This window comes from Pavona decussata, unplaced genomic scaffold (assembly GCF_977016875.1).
Source record: "Pavona decussata unplaced genomic scaffold, jaPavDecu1.1 SCAFFOLD_84, whole genome shotgun sequence".
Classification (NCBI taxonomy): Eukaryota; Metazoa; Cnidaria; class Anthozoa; order Scleractinia; family Agariciidae; genus Pavona; species Pavona decussata.
Window position 1 is genome coordinate 113,281 of NW_028145502.1, and position 20,643 is coordinate 133,923.

A 20,643-nucleotide genomic window follows, 5' to 3' on the forward strand; every position below is an offset into this window, starting at 1 on the left:
CTAACCTAACTTAACCCTCACTACTCTAACAACTCATACATGCAAACCGCAGGAGTTATGCTGAATGACATTTATTCTTTACAAGTTACATATTTGTCCGTAGATCATTCCAAAAATTACATAAATTAGGGGGAGAACCAAACTTTGCCCAGTCGTGGCCAAAAATAGGCCTTGATTCGGCATCTTTCAAAATTCGGGGACATTCTGGGGACATTCCATTTCGTAGGTCATCGATCATCATGTAGTATTTGGCTAACCGCTGGGCATACTCCCTTATTCCACTATCACGCTTTAATTCTTCAGGCCCTTTGTAAAGCACTTCATGCTCCCAATCTGCCCACAGCGTCATGTAAGGTGTCCCAACTTGAATTTCACAGGCTGTTTTCAGTTCTGGGATTGCAACCTTCGAAAGGAACAAGATATGTCATGAATTTAACAACCTGTTTCTAATAAGTGAAGTTATCAAAAAGACATTTCATTTTAAACGTCCTACTCGTTTTTGGTGTTTTTTCCTCGGCAAACAGAATAATAGAGTTAAAGTCGAATGACTTTCATTTCAAGCCGGACCAACAAAATTTAGACTTGTGTGATCGATTTTTTTCCCTCCAGCAGGTGGTCCTTTAGCCAATTGTGGTAGGTGAAAAGCTTTTGCCTGCATATATCTTCCCTGTTTTGAGTTTCAAACACTGAATAATTAAAACTGTTTAATTTTTTTTACCCTTCACTCATCAGTCGGATTTTTTGCAATTCTGGCATTGGAAATGGAATTTGGGACACAAGTTGGGCTAAGAACTGGGATTTGCGACACCACATCAAGACGCTCTGGTTCAAGCTCTCGATATTTTTAAGCAACGCTCTACTATGGAAAACCTAATCGTAAATTACTTAAGAACCTTGAAATGAAGGCGGCGGTAACCTGACCCTTTCCATGGCCAGTACCATTTTGTGCGTGGATCTAAGTTTCCAGCTGATGGCCCACAAACACCGTAGCATCGCATCTCGTTCACGGATTCGTTGAAAGATTTTATATATGTTTCCTTAAACTTTAAAATCTCATTGGTTGACTGTAAAGTAACTCGAAGGCCGACGATATCAGTGATCTCCCGATAGTCCGTTATTCCATCTTCTTTCATTTTCGTCCTAAGCGATGACAAACTTTTGATTCTTCCGGTCACTACTCCAACTATTTCGTTCTCTCTCAAAACGCGTTCAAGATCCTCTTCAAAAGATTTTAACACTCCTGGTAAAGCGCGGTAGAATTTTGTAAACTCAACATCAAATGATACTCGATCCGCTACTTGGTCTGATGACAGGCTTGCCCTCGGAAAGCTGGAAAGAGCATGGATTTCATGGCGTCGAGCCCGGGTGAACTCTAGGTCGGCCATTTTCCACTCGTAGCCCATAGGTTTAAATTCAGAAGAATGACCTCCATTATCATACTCGGAGAAGCTGCTGAAGGAAGTGGAATGAAGCGAGAAGAGAACTAGAAGAAAAATCATCTGCTCCATGGCCATCTTCCTTGTCATGATCCAAGTTGACATCTCCTGAAAAGTGGTTTAAGACAATACTCTTAGAAAGCGATAACAATCCTGAAAATTTTTCTAATTACCTAAAGTTGCAACTCCTTTTGTAATATTTAATGACTTGCCAATCAGATACGGGATAGGTTACCTGGTAATAATTCACATCGATGTTAAATAAAGAGAAAACGGTTTTCCTAGCCCACTATCTAGGGCAATGAAGCAAGAAAATTATGGAGAACACTTAGCGGTCCAAATGAGGCCAAATAAATAACAAGGACAGATTTCTATAGGCATTTTAAAAGGAAAAATAATCATAAAAATGTTAACGATGATGACATGAAGTCGTCGAAACGTCGTGTAACGTTTCTATAGATAATTTGCGTGTTAAAATAATTAGCTACAACGTAAAGAGTTTAATTCTACATATTTGTTGAGGGGGAGTCCAACATTTGGGAATAATGTTATTCCTACATAACACAGGTTTAAGGTTAATACCATCGTAGTTCCCGGTGTTGTGGTCTGGTCTTTGTGTGTATACTCTCATGGTTGGTTGGGGGAATGGTTAGGTGGTGGATTTACCTAGCAAGGGACCTAGTGTTCTATTGTATGCCCACCTGCCTCAGGGCGAATTTGTAAAATCAAATTTCAAAAAAAATCATAAACTTGAACGAAAGTCGGCAGTTTTCTTCTCCTATGAAATCAGATAATACTGTACCTTTGAAGCAACTAATGAGTTAACTTGGAACGAGTTTCATGAAGATTATTCAATCAAGCAAACTGTAAGAGTTTTTGAAACTAGCGATTAGGGCATTGCCGATCGCGAGGATTGGTTAATAGCAAATCACGTGATGTACACTAACCATTCAAAGCAAAGCGCGAAAAGGTGTCAGCAACCAGTGATATAGTAATAGCTTGGCGAGGACGTATTATTGCAAAACAATTATGGGCTCCGATTTCCGATCACTCACTGATTGCTCTCGCCTCTTTCTCAAAGCAAGGCCAAGTTCAAAGCCTTTAATATGATGATTAATTTTCATTTACTTGCAAAGAGAACTGGTTTGAAGGACAAGTATCAGGCCAAGCAGACTTTTACAAAGAGGTCTTAAATTAGTAAAACAAAAACGCTGAACACAAATTATTGTATTTCATACTAGCAACATTAATATTCTGCTCAAGAAGTATAGGGCCAGTTATTTAAACAGAGTCTAACTTAGGCTGCGGCTTAAGACAATCAGTGGGCCTCCAAATCCGTTGATAAGTGGTTTATTTTTAATAATGCATAATGTGCTCCTAAAAACAGACAAAAACAAAACTCACTCAAAGATAATTTGCAGTCGACTAAAGGCTTTACACTTTGGCTCATTACGACTCAAGATTGTTTTTTACCTAATGTTTACCTGAATTTAGCTTAGTTTTGGTGGAAAAATATTCTTTTGGGTGACGACAATACAGTTACACAGTTAATATGTTCAATAGCGGAATGAGAGGCAATAGGTGTCCTGAGACAGCCAAGATACGGACAGTGATAATACACGGTAGTTTAACGTGGTGTACGGGCGATGTGTATACAATCAGCGCACACATTAAACGACAAGCTGTAATTGCCAAAAAGTGCAAAAATGAACCGAGACCATACACCTGTCATTTTTCTACACGACTGCTTTCATATTCACCAATGTGTAATCCGTAAATCTGCGAGGGAGGGAGCTTTTGTCAGCAGAATTTTAGTACGTTTTATTGAGACTTCAACCTTTACATCCGTAGCAGCGATACGGGCAGAAAGCTGTGGTAACGCCGAATCTACGGTAGACACGGCAAATCATCTGCCCGAAAAAAGAAAACAAAGACCACAGGTGGCAACATGTCTCCATTAATAATTTGACACCTCAACGAACTTTCTTTGGAAATTTCATATTATACATTTATTGCTCAATCTTTCACCTTTGTTATTTATAAGACGCTGTTGATACCAAAAATAGTTACAAAACTAAGTGGTAAATCAGGGCATAAAGTTAAGGAGGTAAACGAGTTGTAAATATGGACGGTTCATGTAGAAGGTTCTCTCTGTGACAGGATGGTAGGTTTGCCTCAGCTAGCATTTTACTTGGTTTCCCTTAGGTTCTGACATCAATTCGTTGGTGAAGAAAGACAATGTGTAGTGAATTTTTTGTCTACACACGATTATGAAATCTGATCGTGGCCAATCATCGTTAACTTCCGCTACTAGCCTCTACACTCCCCTTACCGCCAAAACACATGACATCAAGACAATAGCCCTGCTAAACGTAAGTTGTTTTATGGCCGATTCTATTAGGCGACTTTCCGCAATGCCGATAATTTAATGGCTGCAAATTGTGATCTAAACTTTGTTTCCTTTCTGATTTTTTCGCTTTCGTGTAAATTGAATCAACATAACTAAACTGACCTCAAAAATTCACATCAAAAATAATATGTTTGATCTCTTCTAGGTCGACTTTCCCAAAATCCGCTGATCCTCTCAAATTCAAAACCGCATCAGTGGCAGCAGACTTCAAAAGGTGTTCAGAATATGGCGCTAACATCTTACTAGAAAAACAAGGAAACGTAGTGGATGCCGCTATAGCAATCGCTTTGTGTGTTGGTGTGGTGAATGCGCATTCCGCTGGAATAGGTGGAGGAGGTTTCATGATCATTTATAACAAGACAGAAGGCATGAAATAATTCCTTTTTCTACTCTAAATCTATTTCAACTCAAATGGGAGAAACACCGATATTTCGTTAAGAGAGCACCCTTACTTTGCCTTCCCATAAGAACAGGATACAAGGCTAGAAACGTATCGCAAAAACAATGTCTATTTTTTTAAATCTAATTTCTATTATCGAAGGAAAAACAACTGCTATTAACTTCAGAGAAGCAACTCCCGACCTGGAGCATGCCGACAACATAGAGAGTTATGAATGCCTCATCAACGGATGGTAAAAACGAAGTACAGACATCAAAGAATGTGATAAGAGCAATCGAATACTTTTTCATTTCTGCTTATTAAATAATTGTATAAGCTAGTAGTTCATATCCCAATCCCAGTGAGGTAACCCAAGCACACGGCAGTTCACTACGTATAAAGTCTCCGTATATACCTTACACTACCTACTATGAAATCCACGAGACTATGTCCTTCTCAGCTGAACAACTTGGTGGCCTGTATTGGGTGTGGTAGCAGATCGTGGCAAACATCGAAAACGAATCATACCAAAACTGCACTGAAGTCGCTGCTAGCTTACACTTGCGATTTCCATCGTGAACTCGAATGCAACAAAAGTGCACCAAAAATCGTATTAAAAAGAACCGACCAGCTTATTCGCAATAAACATATACGTTTAGTAACTTACAGCGTTCACGAACTTATCCTAATTTTTTTTAATTCGGTTGTCTCTTCACACTGTTGTTTTGCTAATAGTATCTAAGAGATGAAAGTGCACCAAGATTTATCCTGCATGCGGGAGAACGACTGTTTTGTCAAGTAAACATCCTGCTTTGTGATTTCTAAAGGTCCTCAGTTGTGCAGTGGAGACGTGTTTTTACCAAATGGTTGTTATCAGTTAAAAGACGTGTAGTTCTGGCGTACCTGGTGAGTTGATTGAGAGGGTTGGAGACAGCGTGGAAGAAACATGGAAATCTACCATGGAAAGACCTGTTCGGCCCTGCTATTGAGATTGCAACTCAAGGGTTAAGGCGACGCTTACTGGCATTAGCAATGGCTGTTCGAATAAATGCTGGTAAAATTTCACAGGCCCTGTGTTAAGGTCAGTTGTTACAGTTATGCCACGCCAAAAATTTAAGGGACGTTTTTATATCAGTTAAAGTGCTTATTATCTCTATTGTTACGTTTTACAGCCAAATTATTACAGTTGATTCATTAAAAGAAGGGTTAGAAATGTGACAAAGATTTTCGATTTAAAAATTGAAGGTTCTAGTTTACACAAGATAAACGTCGGAATGATAATGATAAGGGCACGATTGAAAAAAGGATGACAAACAACGATTATGATAGCAATAACGATGACAATGGCTCTGGCTATAACGATGATGATGTTGGTGATGACAGGAATGACGTCAATGATGATGATGCCGACGACGATGATGGTGGAGATAACGGTGATTACCTAGGCTTTTAAACTGACAAAGTATGAGCGAAATCGATTTTTTTGACAGTGGCCACATTTTTTAAATTTTCGTCGATTTTTACTGACATTTACTCTTAAATAATAAAGATTGCCTAAAGAGGTTCTTCTCGGATTCTTTTTTAAAAAACAAACCTGACCCAATAAAACAACCCTATTCAGTTGCACGTTCCCATTAGCGAATGTCATGAGTAAGGAAGACGCTGATCCACCGCACAAGGACACCTGCCTTACAGAGGCGCCACCGACGCATTACGTTTTGCTCTTTTTATATATTTATGTTTTGTCTTGAGAAGAATTTGTTATGTTATGTATGTCAAAGAACGCTAGATAAAAAAAAATTATATGATAAAAATCTAACATGGAGGCTAGCATACCAAGATTCATATATCCTAAAATTATCTGGAACAATTCATCCCTATATTCACTTGTTTTTGCAACAGATCAAAACTCCAGATAACCCCCTTTTTTCGAACCATCTCTCGGGAAAAAAGCGCATTGGCACATAATGAAAAAAATTACATGAAAAAAAAAAACATGAGTGCGGTAGAGGTCCAATCAACAGGGGTAATTCTGGCACCAAATAAAGTGGTAGTGATGATAATTAGTTGGAAGTGTTAGGCGTGATGCTCGCAAGCGGAGCTCAACTGTTATCCAAATGCTGGTATGGGGAGTCTGGACTGAATAGCAGTATGATTTCTAGGATTGTTTGAGGCGCCATCAAACTATCTTCAAACAAGAGCTATTCTCAATCGAAAGTAAAGCTTTCACTGGCCGGTGACCAAGATGAATATGGTGTCCAGACATCCACAATTTCTGGATTGGGCAATTGTGAAAATGTCTCGCTTAGTGCAAAGTCACGCCCAAATAATGACCGAGGTAATGACCATATTTGTTATCTCCAGAAATAAGTGAAATATCTAGCAGGACAACTCCTCAGTCGTGAAGTACAAGTCTCGGTAAGCGCGTTAGGCCTGCAAACTAGATGCTTGTTACGTTGGCAAGGAAGCTTTAGCGGATCACATTTGACAAGAGCTCATTTGAGTATTTTCAGTTTAAAGTATCTTTTGAAAATCTAGCGTCAATTTTCTCTACAAACCGAAAAAAAATATCCAGCCTAGAAATATATTCGGAGAGGTCATTTTCCGCAAATATTCTTGCAAGGAAAAAATTAAAGAGGTGTTTTGAAAGAGAATAAACCGGAGCTGTTTTTGCTTTCACCTTGCTATATTTTAATTAAGCTGTGGCCCGTGGGCAAAACGAAGGTGGTCTGGCTTGCGAAAATCGAGACTCATGATGATCATAATAATAATAATAATAATAATAATAATAATAATAATAATAATAATAATAATAATTATAATAATAATAACTTTATTGAGAATGATGATTATTCTAAAAAGTGACGCAGGCATACTCGGAAAAAAGAAATCCGAGTACTCCTATCAGCAGTCGAACCTAAGACCTTCCGATTACTAGTTCGGATGCTCTACCACTGAGCTACAGGAGACTCGTGGGAGCTAAGGCCATTAAACTAGGTTCATCGGACAAACATCCTGCATACTGCTAGGATTTGTAGCTCAGTGGTAGAGCATCCGAACTAGTAATCGGAAGGTCTTAGGTTCGACTCCTGATAGGAGCAGTCGGATTTCTTTTTTCCGAGTACGCCTGCGTCACTTTCTAGAATAATCATCATTCTCATTCATTCACCAGGCTGGAAATATACCATCACATTTCTTTCAAATAACTTTATTATTAACAAGAATAAAATCTACTAGATACAATTTCAATTCTATTAAAACCTGAGTGATTTTACAGTTTGCTGTCATAAAATTGTAAAATATCAACATCTCATACATAAAAGCTAATTCATATGGGTTTGGTTCAGAAGATAAAAGAACAATTTCCACTGATGTAATAAAAATATATATACCTTCATAACAAAATAATAATAATAATAATAATAATAATAATAATAATGAGACATGCAAAAATTAACGATAAAAACCGACGTTTCGGTGTCATCTGTCAAGGTTAGTTATTTCTCCTTGACAATGGCGTCATGAAGACACCGAAACGTCGGTTTTTATCGTTAATTTTTGCATGTCTCTGCATTACCAAATCTTTATTTATAATAATAATAATAATAATAATAATAATAATAATAATAATAATAATAATAATAATAATATAGAAAAAACAAAATAGAGCGGACCTGGCGCTGGGTCGAAATTTTCGGGAAAAATTAAATAAGAATTCGCCAGGTATAATAAATTATTGATAGCGTTTTCATATCAATGAGTATGGAGTTGTGCAAAAGTGATCAATCATTAATATTTTGGAACAATGTCATGCAGTCACGCAAGGCAAATAACAGGAACAAGCATAGTTTTCACTCAAAATATTACCATAAGCTAAGTGGTCGTCGTCTCGTTTTCAAAAGAATTAAACAAATCTCCTTTGTTTCAGGAATACCAAAAGATCAACGGACAGAATTTTAAAGGCAAGATTCAGTCACGATTACAAAATGCGTAGAGTTCAGAAAAAGGCAACGATACACAATATGATGCCTAGGGAATTTACCTGGCATTAATCCATTTAGGTTCTATATTTATCCGGGACTGACTTAAAGGCAAATATATTGCTTCCTTCCAGACGCTCTACGTGCGATAAAGTTTGATCAAAAGAACCTTGAGCCAGAGAGACGCCAGATGAAAACGGTTCAGTCATAAAGTAGCTGCGTTTGTTTCCGAGCCATAGACAGTTACTGTCTAATGTCTTTTCTTTTCTTCCAATGTTTGATCGTAATCTATCTTTAGGCAAAACGTGTAATGGATCGAGTTTCGATAAATCTATCGATTACGTCTGTCATGAACCTAAACACCGCCGTGGGGTGAAATTTCGTTTTCCTCGACACACATGCCCGTTTACCGCAAGAAATTTTTTCAACCTTATATATGACTTTTTTTCTGACACCCATTAAACGTTGAAATAAAAAAATAAGATTTGATTATTTTTGTTAAATGGCTGCAAAGAGAGGTTTAATAAAGTGATATTACGAGGTAAATACGGTTTGATATTCACTGTGCGTAACATGAGGTTAAATACGGGTTGCGTGATGCGCAATAATGGTAGAATTTCCGGTGTAATTTTGTTATCAGCAGTAGTTTATCAACAGGCATTTTGGAGCCATGTCTTACCGATATGTCGGAAAACCTGTGATGAACAAAAGCTTTTAAGAGTCGCTAAAAATTTCAATTTATGTTTAATCGCGGGGATATTTCGCTTCGGTTGAACACTTCCTTTTGAATAGGAAAAGGAAACTTGGAGTTGGTTTTTGTGGGTACAATTATTGGCGTCTTTTACATGACTACTACAATTGGAATTCCGCCTGTAGAAATAATTTGCGTAAGTAATTTGCAACAGTGAGGAATTAAATCAAAAACTGACACTATCTGAGAAAAGAAGACGGAGAAAAACAGGGGTCGGATTTCACGAGCAAATTATTTTGTGTTATGTAAACATTTCTGGTAGTCTTCACTCTGCTGTAGCCTGTAATCGCTGTCAAACACGCGTTAATTCCATAGCAGACAGTAGCCGCTCTTGTGAAGTCGTGTTTGGACGAATAGTGGTTGCGCAGTGAGGGGTTTATTTTAAATAGCTTCAAAACTAAATGTTGTATTTTGGAGAGTGGCTTTAGAGAAGATTTCCGTTTGCTTGTAGACTGTCAGGAGCGATCTGATAACAGCGGTTCTTGACAACTCATGTAATTACCTGCGTGAAGGGAAATTTTAGCTCTGGACATTGGACATTTAGCCGACGCTATCTGTAGCGATAACCGAGCATTCCTTTATGAGCTTAAACAAGGGCATCAGGATCGCAAGGCGCATTCGTTGTTTGGCCAAGGGACAATCCAGTTTGTGTTCTTGAAAGCTGCTATTGTGTTTATAACGCACAAGCGAAAAGTGAAGATCGACTCCACTTTAACTGTATGTCAACATCGTATAAAGCCGTGACGACGTTTGAAAATGGCGGACGAATTCGATACTTTGTCAAACGATTCTCTGTCTCACACAGCTGATGAACCGAAGATGTACTCGGAAACTATCCCAGCGCATGCGATTTTTCAGCTGATAGTTTTCACGGCGATTTTTATGGTTGGCTTCTTCGGTAACTGCATTGTGATATACGGAGTGCTTCAGCAAGGCCCTGCCAAGACTACCAGTAGTATTTTCATCGCCAATCTTGCCCTCAGTGACTTAGCTGTGCTAGTTCTTAGTTTGCCTGTTGGACTGTTACAAGAACTGGCGTCTTGGCCGTTCGGTGAAGTGGCGTGTAAGATCTTCTTTCCTCTGGGAGACGTGTTTCTTGCTGTGTCTATTATGACGCTAACGGCGATCGCATTGGATCGCTACCGCGCAATCGTGACGCCCTTTAAAGACCGTTTTAACAAAACTCAAGCGAAAATCTGCATCTTTGTCATCTGGGTTTGTTGTTACTTGGTGGTTGGAATCCCAACTTCATTCATTTTAAAACTTGTGTCGACAAACGGAGTGAAAATATGTTACCCGTTTTGGGAAAACGTTACGGTTCGGCAGATTCACAAGATCTTCACGGCATCTCTTGCCACATTGCCACTGTTTCTCATCGGCTACTGTTACTTCAGAGTTGTGATGGCACTTTGGAAGGTCAGAAATATCCACCGTGATTGCGCCAAGAACTCGCTGACTACGATCCGCCTGGAACAGAAGCGAAAACTCGTAAAGATGCTGATTATCATTGTTATTGCATTCAGTGTATGCCTGCTGCCCTACATAATTTTCGCGTTAGTTTTGGAATTTACGGGGATGGAAAGAACCTCTTCCGTGAATGTTGGTTTGGTGGCGGTTTTGTCGTTGTTTTATGCAAATAGCGCAATCAACCCTTTGATTTTGTGTACGATGAGCAAAGATTACAGAAAAGGACTTAGACCTTGTGGGTGCTAAAGCCAACAGATGCCTACAAAACTGTGATAATTGCCCGACTTGGATGACCTGAAATTAAGAAGAACACGAAATCTTTGGAAATATCTTTTCTTTTGTTCATGGTTTGTTAAACGTTTCACTCCAACGACCGTTCACTTAAAACCACACAAAAAATTGTCTTAATTTCGTTCAACGAAAAACTAAAAAACACACGGAATCGCGTAGACTTCATGACACTTCAGTATTTTACCCACTGAAAAGTAAGAAACACCTTGTACAGCATGAAAACACAACCAAAAACAAGTACTGCTCCATTAGTGATTATACCTTAGAAGTTCAACCACAGGCTTAAAAGTTAAATTCAACTTGTGCGGCAACACAAGGTGAACTTTACTCGAAAGTTGGAACAAGACACCTTTTTATAGCCAAAAAAGACTCAAAGTAGAATCAGTTTGTGTAATAAAGCAGCACCACGATGGAACAGAACCGAATAGTTTCTAACAGAACTTTGCAACATTAATGACGTTTGACCTAGGTAGAAGTAAGTGACATAGATAATTGCCGTAAGATTTACCAAATATTTAAAGTTGTAAATTTATTCTTGTTGTGCGTTCGCAGTTGATGTACATAATGATGTGACTGTTTCAAATAAAGGCAGCTTCATTACGATGAAGCGATGAACATATCCATTGTGCTTCAAAACTGTTGAAAGATCCCTGTTTAATATCCCGCCTTTCTTCTTAATTTTGAAAAGGAATTGTTTAAAAATGTAACCAAAACCAAAAAGAGGATTTTCTTGGAATGTTCATCTTTAATTTACTACTTTCCATTCGCCATAAATTGTGATTGACCGTGGCCCTTTTTCCGTAAAACATAGTTGGGTTGGAATATTATTTTAAAACAATGGTTATGAATGATGTGATGAAACACAAGCAACCACATTTGCACTCAATATAACTCAGTTCAACTCAGTTTCTACAGCTCTGTAGCTTAAAATATGAGCGATTTAATCCAATTAGTTTCTTTTTCGTTTTTAACCCATCTAAGCTCTTGAATGCCTTTAAAAAGAATTGTTCTTCCACAGATGAGTGTTAGTTGAATAGGATGTTAGGGAACAAGTGAAATGAAAATAAAACGGAAGGAAAACAACGACCTGACGAGTTATTGCTGAGGAGCTCACTGCACATGAGAGTCTAGTTGAATAAAAAATAAATATTTTGCGAAGCGCATTTCTTTCATTTTATCTATGCATTCAATAAAGTCACCTTGCACAACATAGCAACGGGTTCTTATTAATACTAGTTCAAAGAACTGTCATAGCAGATTCAAAATTAAAGGCGCATTGTATTAAGTAAAGCGAGGTTCTGAATACTGACTGCATATGAATATAATTCCGTGTGTTACACATGAAGGCTGGTTTAATCGTTTCAAGTTTTCTGTAAATTCAATCTGGCCTTTGTGCGTACCCCCGCATGACAAAAATAGCTTCTAAAAAGCCCCTGTAAATTTTCATCTGTCTAAATTCGCTGTCAATACGTGTCGGATCGTTTAGCAGTGGGATTTATGGTTCAATCCTTTATTCTTGCTCGGATTAATTAGATCCCTCAGCAAGTTCCGTGCGAAACGAAAGGTTTTTCTTGGCGATAAGCCACCTTCTGTGACCTTTATCTGTTAATCTGGCTCAACAGTCTGATTAGTTATACTTTGTTATGCCAATAAGTTCATTTTATCTTGGAAATCTACTTTGTGAGCATTCTTCTGTTTGGTCTTCGCGAGACGTTAGCTGTAATTTGTTTTGGGTATCACCGACTGTTGGGAAGCTTTTGATTGAACCGCTTCCGTAATTTTCTATTCGCATAGGTAAACAGGTGCGATGCAAGTGTGGGCACAAAAACAAGAAAGGCAGTCTTTTTATTTTTTGAGTTTCTGCTTGTGCTTTTGTCGTTATATCGATCGCCCACCAGAACATGCAAGCTTGAGCACGAGCAAAAGCAAATATTACGGCCCTGAGGTTATCTATCCTACGCATGCGTTTTGTTAATGCTTAGCGCTCGCCTCGATTGCTCGCTTGCCTTGATCGGTCCCGATTGATCGTGCACGAAAACCAGTTTCGCGTGACGACGGCTGGAACCATTAATTAGCTTGCCAATTATAAAATTTAACCCCCGCGCCATTCTCATCGCGTTTTCTTCTCCGCCACCATGAAGGCTCCGCCATCATGCAGAGAGCCGGTCCGTGTAAACACAAGCAACTAACAGGTTAATCCATTATTTAAAAACAAAAGAGCAATGACCTGATTTTTAAACCTTTAGAAAAAACAGTTTGTTTTCGCTAGCAGAGTCTTCTTTTTCACTGAACTCAAAGCAAGCAGAAACTTGCCTTCTGCTACTGGCATGTTGGACATGTTTGGTCGAAGCGATAGGTAATAGTCAGGTGCGTTCGATTGCCCTTAATCCGGAAACCTAATATTTCCAGTCGAGGCTCTGTTCAGTCTTGGCGCCCTTATTATTAATTTTGAGGAAAAAATAACAACAACAACAACGACTGAGAGGCTAGTCACGGCAACGGAGAGATAGCTTGTAGAATCATTCATTTCAGGGCATGCATGGTTCTTCCTTATCTAACTTACAGTCTAAGGTTCGTCCGAGGCTGAGCAACATACCATACAACGTTTCTTAGAAAGATGTCAAAAGCAAAGAGAGAACCTACTCCCTGTAACAACAAGCGCCTTGTCAGTAGTGAGGGGCGCACCAGTTAGGCCTCTTTTTCGCGGGGGAATCTCATTAATACGCGGGGGCATAAATTAACGACGATGACGTCACCGCCTATTGTCTTGATCACGCATTATAGGATGACGTCATATTTTAGTTTAGTCTTACCAACAGGTTATGAACTGGTTTGACAGGTTGATCAATGATGTCATGCTCTATTTTTAACTTATGGCAGTCATGGTCGGTATTACCGGTTTGACAGGTTTTTGAAGTTATTTTTGGATACATGACATCATAAAGTATATTACATACATACTTTATTGTATAGCTCCCCTTGGGGGGGTTTTTTCTGTCATACATGAAAATAAAAATAATAATAATGAAAACTATTTACATTTGGATGATAATATAGAGAGAGAAAAGAAAATACGATAATAAAAAAAAACGATGAATTAAAAAATTCTTAAAAAGTCTTTTTTTAAAAAAGACGCTGCGTTTTCCCGTGTTTCTGATATGCTTCAATAAATGATTGTAGTTTTTTTTGCTCCACGGAAGATGAAAGCCCTTTGGCCCTTTGCAAGCCTACACTTGGGTAGTGTGAGGTCATTATTTTGCCTGGCGTTCCTTTGGTGAATTTTTGAACGGTGTTGAAGTCATTCTCAAAGATAACCGGGAGTTAGGTTGTTCATTCATTTGTATGCAGTAGTCTATTTTCATTGTCCGTAAGCGTATGAAAAAGCGATTACTGCCAAGCACATTATTCACGAATTGTGAGTTTCAGTAATAATCATACATTTTCAGTGATTCTATTTTGGATGAATTTGATCGAGATTGTGATTTTGTCGGTTATAAAAGATGAAATCATACATCAGACATCGGACGCGTGTTTCGATTCACGCACCGTTAGTTAAGCTATTATGTTAATTAAGTTGAGCTTTGTCGAGGATTAAACAGTAAAAACAGTCTTTTGTTCTCTTTGTTTATCAAATTGCTCCGAATAAGAATATTATTACGGTTGATCGATTCCTGGCTGCTTAAATTAATTTGCATGTTATGTTTGGCGCGCACTAAAAAAAGTAAACACTCTCAGAATTTACTGAAAATTCTTTATTTAAATCGTTCAACAATTCAAGTACAAAGCAAAGATCTTATGACAGCGTTAATCATCGTTATCCTCTTCATCGCTAGGGGGATAGAATGTCATTTTTGATGTCCTTTCATCCTTGTGTGTGATTGCGCCACAATCATAACATCGACGGAGAGATTCTTTCGCGTGCTTTCGTTCAAGAGGAATCTTGTGATCACATATGGGGCAAACTTTACAGTTATCTTCCCAAAAGCACTTAGGACATTTCATGACTACGGTATCATATCCATGTGAACTGTTGCAGTGTCGGCACGGATCACGAACTTTTGCCTGAACTATCGTTGAATTTTCAACTGAGTCGCTACTATTCTCGGCCTCGTCTTCTTCCCAATCACTTTCCAGGTCGCTGTTATGAGATACTTCGGATTGACTATTTTTAGAACTGGTTTCCTCTTCTTCACTGCTGTCCGACAAGTTTTCATCATTAGCCTCATTACCTGATTCGTCCTCTTTATCCTGGTATCCTCTTTCTTTTTCTAACAAATCGCTTAGAAGTTTTTTATTTTTTATCAGTCGCTTATTCACTCCGAGCTCTGCCAGCCCATCTAGGAAAGTATTGAGCGCACGGGGTTTGGCGACATCTTCGTTATGAGGGAGTAACACATACTCGACAAGCTCTGAGATGTTTGTTACTGGTATTGGGCGCTGGTTTCGGAGTAACAGTCCACTAGGTGTCCAGAACAAGATATTTTTAGAAGCAGCCATACTATGCAATAGTTCAGAAGCGTGCTTTCTGGAAACGGCGTTGGAAAGATTGTTCAAGACATCTTTTATCCGGGGTTCTTCTTCGTCACTTTCCTCATCAGAGGTTGAGTAATCCTCCATTTCACTTTCCTCCTCTTTATCCCAATCCATCTTTCTTTTCATATCGACCAGCACTCGTTAAAAAGAGAGACACAAATGACCAACATTCAGAATCCACGGTCTCTTTTATAACAGAAGATACCCCAAGCTACTAATTGCAGGGGTCAGTAATTCTTGTATAAACCCACTGCCCTCTTGCACAAGGATGCGTTTCTTTGTCTCGTAAGGAACATTTCGCTGAGCAAGATTTAGAAGAGCATCCTTATGCGAACGCAAGAAGGCCCTAACTTCTTCAGACACTGGTATGTTTTCTGTAAGTACATTATAAATAACTTGCAATAACGCATGCAACTGTTGTGGAGTAGCTGTTCTCAAGAGAAACTGACGCTGCTTGGAAGGGCAATCAGAAAGGAGCTGAAGGAAACCTTGGTTGTTCTTTACAACGCGAGACATGATCATGGAATGAGTTTAAGAAAGTAAGTTCCCCCTTTTATTGTGTAGGATGTGGGGGAAGCAATAGACTTGAGGAGAAGGAAAACACTAGAAATAAGGAGGAGGGAAAACAATAGAAACGTGGTGGTGGAGGTGGGGGGGGGGGGTGGTGGTGGTGGTGGCGTTGGTGGTGGTGGTGTCGGTGGTGGTGGTGGTGGTGTTAGTGGTGGTGTTAGTGGTGGTGTTGGTGGTGGTGTAGGTGGTGGTGGTGTCGGTGGTGGTGGTGGTGTTGGTGGTGGTGGTGGCGAGAGGGCGTAAACAATAGTCTTTTAGGTGTGGTTAAAGCCTATATAAATCTGAAAACATTTATCGTTTTCTCAGTTCTCGTCAAGTTTCCACAGAGTAGACATGAGTTGGACCTGTTCTGTTTGTCAAGAGAATTTTTCAAGGAAAGATAGTATGCGAAGACACATGAGCCGCAAACACCGCAATGCTGGTCTCACTCCTTTCAGAGCTATGCCGTTTTCTGTAGAAAAGTGTCAGCGGTTTCAATTTGTGCATCCATTTACTTGTATGGTTGCTGGGATGACCGGATCAGGAAAGACTGTCTGGGTAAAATCTTTGTTGCAACAGGCTCAAAGAGCAATCAACCTACCACCAGAGAGGATTGTTTGGTGTTATTCGCAGTGGCAGCCCGCTTATCTAGAATTGATGGCAATAATGCCAAATATAGAATTTATTAGAGGTATTCCTTCCAATCTAGAGCATGACTCCTATTTTGACATCCACCAACGCAACTTAATGGTGATCGATGATCAGATGGCTGATGCCGGTGAAGACAAGCGAATCGTCAACCTGTTTACAAGAGGATCCCATCATCGCAACCTAAGCATAATTTACATTGTGCAGAACTTATTTCATCAAGGAAAAGGCAGTCGAAGTATCAGCTTAAACAGTCACTACTTAGTCCTTTTCAAGAACCCCCGGGATAAACTTCAAGTGCTGACCCTGGCTAAGCAAATGTATCCCAGGCACACCGATTTCTTTATTAATCACTATGAGCAGGCCGTACAGAGGCACTTTGGTTATCTCCTAGTTGACCTTAAAACCACCACTCAAGACAACTGTAGATTGCGAACGAATGTTCTACCTGGCGAAGAACGATTTGATAACGTAGCGGTACCGGACAATATCTCGCAGGAACTACTACAGTACCTCAAACAACAGAACGTAATGACTCCCCCAGTAGTTCCAGTAATGAAGAAATTACAAGATTCAATGGATGGTCTTCTCTCACGATCAGACCTTGGAGATGACGAAAGAGCAAAGCATTACATGCAGCTGCAAAACAAGTATTTGACGTTTAAACAACAGTTGAATTCCAGACTCAAAGAATCAAATCCACCCTACTCTGAAGAACAGAGACAAATTTCTAGCAATCATATGCCAGATCAAGAACCAGTGACTGTACAGGCGGCCGCTGTCCAAACTCCCACGGTTATACAGGTGACCGCTGCCCAAGAACCAATCGCAACACAAGCGACGCCCGTGGAAGCGTCACTTCCCTCGTCCATCTTAACACCCCCTCCCACAGTACCCTCACCTACGCAGAAAAGAAAAAAACCACCTCGAATTCGGTTTAAAAACTACCTGGATGACGATGATCGTCCCTCAAGAAGATCCCGGCGAACTCACAGAAATCATCCATATAAGGCTTCTCAAGAGGATGAATTTTAATTAAATTGTGGCGCAATCAGACACAAGGATGAAAGGACATCAAAAATGACATTCTATCCCCCTAGCGATGAAGAGGATAACGATGATTAACGCTGTCATAAGAACTTTACTTTGTACTTGAATTGTTGAACGATTTAAATAAAGAATTTTCAGTAAATTCTGAGAGTGTTTACTTTTTTTAGTGCGCGCCAAACATAACATGCAAATTAATTTAAGCAGCCAGGAATCGATCAACCGTAATAATATTCTTATTCGGAGCAATTTGATAAACAAAGAGAACAAAAGACTGTTTTTACTGTTTAATCCTCGACAAAGCTCAACTTAATTAACATAATAGCTTAACTAACGGTGCGTGAATCGAAACACGCGTCCGATGTCTGATGTATGATTTCATCTTTTATAACCGACAAAATCACAATCTCGATCAAATTCATCCAAAATAGAATCACTGAAAATGTATGATTATTACTGAAACTCACAATTCGTGAATAATGTGCTTGGCAGTAATCGCTTTTTCATACGCTTACGGACAATGAAAATAGACTACTGCATACAAATGAATGAACAACCTAACTCCCGGTTATCTTTGAGAATGACTTCAACACCGTTCAAAAATTCACCAAAGGAACGCCAGGCAAAATAATGACCTCACACTACCCAAGTGTAGGTTTGCAAAGGGCCAAAGGGCTTTCATCTTCCGTGGAGCAAAAAAATCTACAATCATTTATTGAAGCATATCAGAAACACGGGAAAACGTAGCGTCTTTTTTAAAAAAAGACTTTTTAAGAATTTTTTAATTCATCGTTTTTTTTTATTATCGTATTTTTTTTTCTCTCTCTATATTATCATCCAAATGTAAAAAGTTTTCATTATTATTATTTTTATTTTCATGTTGACAGAAAAACCCCCCAAGGGGAGCTATACAATAAAGTATGTATGTAATATACTTTATGATGTCATGTATCCAAAAATAACTTCAAAAACCTGTCAAACCGGTAATACCTACCATGACTGCCATAAGTTAAAAATAGAGCATGACATCATTGATCAACCTGTCAAACCAGTTCATAACCTGTTGGTAAGACTAAACTAAAATATGACGTCATCCTATAATGCGTGATCAAGACAATAGGCGGTGACGTCATCGTCGTTAATTTATGCCCCCGCGTATTAATGAGATTCCCCCGCGAAAAAGAGGCCTAACTGGTGCGCCCCTCACTACTCTTGTCTTTACAGAAAGTTTCAAAAACTCATTTGTAGTAGACTTATTCTGGAAACGTAGGCATTTAAACCTTTTTATCTTTTCATTGAATAGCATTTGATTTTATTTATTTATCTCTTTTTAATCTGTCCTGTTCTTTATTCCGTTGTAGGGTTTTGGTGTCTTTTTCGCTCTTTGACAGCGCGGAAATTGGGACGAGAGCGAATTGCTCTCTCTAGCTCTGTCCTCAGTTTATTTCCGCACGGTCAAACAGCCAAAAGCTTGCGCTTGCTTTGCAGGGTACCGTCTTGTAGTAGCCTCGCGGTTTCACTTTGAGTGACGTATAGTACAAGCATCCCTTTCCATTAAAAATATTGAACTGGAAAGAGAAAGTGCGACAGCTTATTCCGTTTATTATGGTCCCTGCAACATTATTTTTTGTATTGTTGTTATCATTATCATCGTCAGCAGCTTTATTTTTAACATCACCATCATTATTATTATTGTTATTGATATTATTATTATTATTATCATCATCATCATCATCATCATCATCATCATCATCATCATCATCATCATCATCATCATTATTATTATTATTATTATTATCTCTTTTTATTACTTAGTTTGGCACTTCTTTTGTGGGTTGAATGTCGCGTGAATAAAGTGTCACACGTCATTACATAAGTTATATCAGAAAGAGTAAAATTCGTGCGGGAATTCCAGACCTATCTGAGTTATTTAGAATGCTGATTTGTCGTTTTAAGAACGCCACAAAACCGAGTTTATCTTTCAGAAGCGCATTTGACAAGTTTTGAAGACAAATGACAATACAACCAACAAGCGCTGAATATGATGGTAAAATGCTGAGGAAGGCACTGAAGGAGGTGACTAAAGAGAATCGATATACAGACTATGCCTGGTAAATTCGTAAAAGTGGATTTTATACTCTCAAAGAGAGGTCAAATTCTAAATAGTAAGCAGAGACTGTTGAAACTAATGTTTCACTTTAACATTTCCAAGACATTTTAATTAGCTAAGCCGTTTAACGGGTGAATAAGGTCAGCAGTAAATGAATAAAATTGTTATTACAGGACGTTCTTTGTCACTCCACAGTTAATACTTCTAATAATTAGCAGGATTTTCTGTCAAGAAAAAACCTCTGTTTTATATTCCGGGGAGTAGGTCTATAATGCGACTGGAAGAGATTTAGCCTATCACAGTTATCGTTGCGCGCGCTTTACTGATAGAAGCAAGGTCAAACGTCTCGGCATATTTGACATAATTCCATTCGTTTTAGTAGACACTGCATTGTCATTAATAAGTTCATATATTCACGACTGTTGTCAGCTAGTTAAAAAAAATGGTTGTTCAATGAGCTTGCTTTTAAAACAAGTTATGGAAACAACGCGATGGGCACACTTAGGATAACAGAGACAGATCACAGATCTCAATTTGAGCCACCTTTGACAGCAACACAAGAAGAGACAGCTCAACAGTCTTAAATTGATTGATCACACTTGAAGGTTTCATTTACAGAACCAAAAGTAAAAGCCACCTTAAACGCGGCATGACAGCTGCATTAGACTGCGAGCATCTCTTTCTTCTCCTAAGTTCTGTCACGTGCACGCGATTCTAGCGAGCCGCGAGAAACGCGGGCGCTGAGCAACTATTTCTTTCCTCTCCCCAATCCCTCCTCGCCTCACCGCAGTCTACAGCTGCATTAATAAAATCGTCTACTTTCAATCTTCTTGTGTAATACGACGAGCCAAAATGGGGCAAATGAAATTTAAATCGAAAGAGAATTTTAGTAGAAAATAAAACTCTCAGGAATGTGTCGAAATCGAGACAAAGTTCCCGGAAATGGTTTTTTTTTTTTTTTTTATCCGAAGCAGCACAGAGGTCATGCATGCGGCGGCTGCCATAGCACAGTCATAGCCGTGTAACGGGTCTTGAACACACG

The 20,643-nt window shown here is 38.9% G+C and overlaps 2 protein-coding genes across 2 annotated transcripts; one reads left to right on the plus strand and one right to left on the minus strand.

The window, feature by feature from the left end:
• Nucleotides 1-55: 55 nt before the first annotated feature.
• LOC146475245 (uncharacterized) lies at nt 56-1,700 on the minus strand. The gene is made up of 2 exons (XM_085115596.1): nt 894-1,700; nt 56-403 (listed from the first exon to the last, which is right to left on the minus strand). Exons 1-2 carry the CDS (start codon nt 1,539-1,541, stop codon nt 86-88), a joined length of 966 nt encoding a protein of 321 aa, XP_084971722.1. The 5' UTR covers nt 1,542-1,700; the 3' UTR covers nt 56-85.
• Nucleotides 1,701-8,663: 6,963 nt separating this feature from the next.
• LOC146475246 (neuromedin-K receptor-like) lies at nt 8,664-11,333 on the plus strand. Its single transcript, XM_085115597.1, has one exon. The coding sequence runs from the start codon at nt 9,713-9,715 to the stop codon at nt 10,667-10,669; it is 957 nt and encodes a 318-aa protein (XP_084971723.1). The 5' UTR covers nt 8,664-9,712; the 3' UTR covers nt 10,670-11,333.
• The last annotated feature ends 9,310 nt before the right edge of the window (nt 11,334-20,643 follow it).

Excerpts from the sequence above, each read along its gene's own strand:
- LOC146475245 (XM_085115596.1), bottom strand. The coding sequence starts at position 1,541 with ATGTCAACTTGGATCATGACAAGGAAGATGGCCATGGAGCAGATGATT. Across the intron at positions 404-893 it reads ACCGCCGCCTTCATTTCAAG|GTTGCAATCCCAGAACTGAA; the intron begins GTTCTTAAGTAA and ends TTCCTTTCGAAG.
- LOC146475246 (XM_085115597.1), top strand. The coding sequence starts at position 9,713 with ATGGCGGACGAATTCGATACTTTGTCAAACGATTCTCTGTCTCACACA.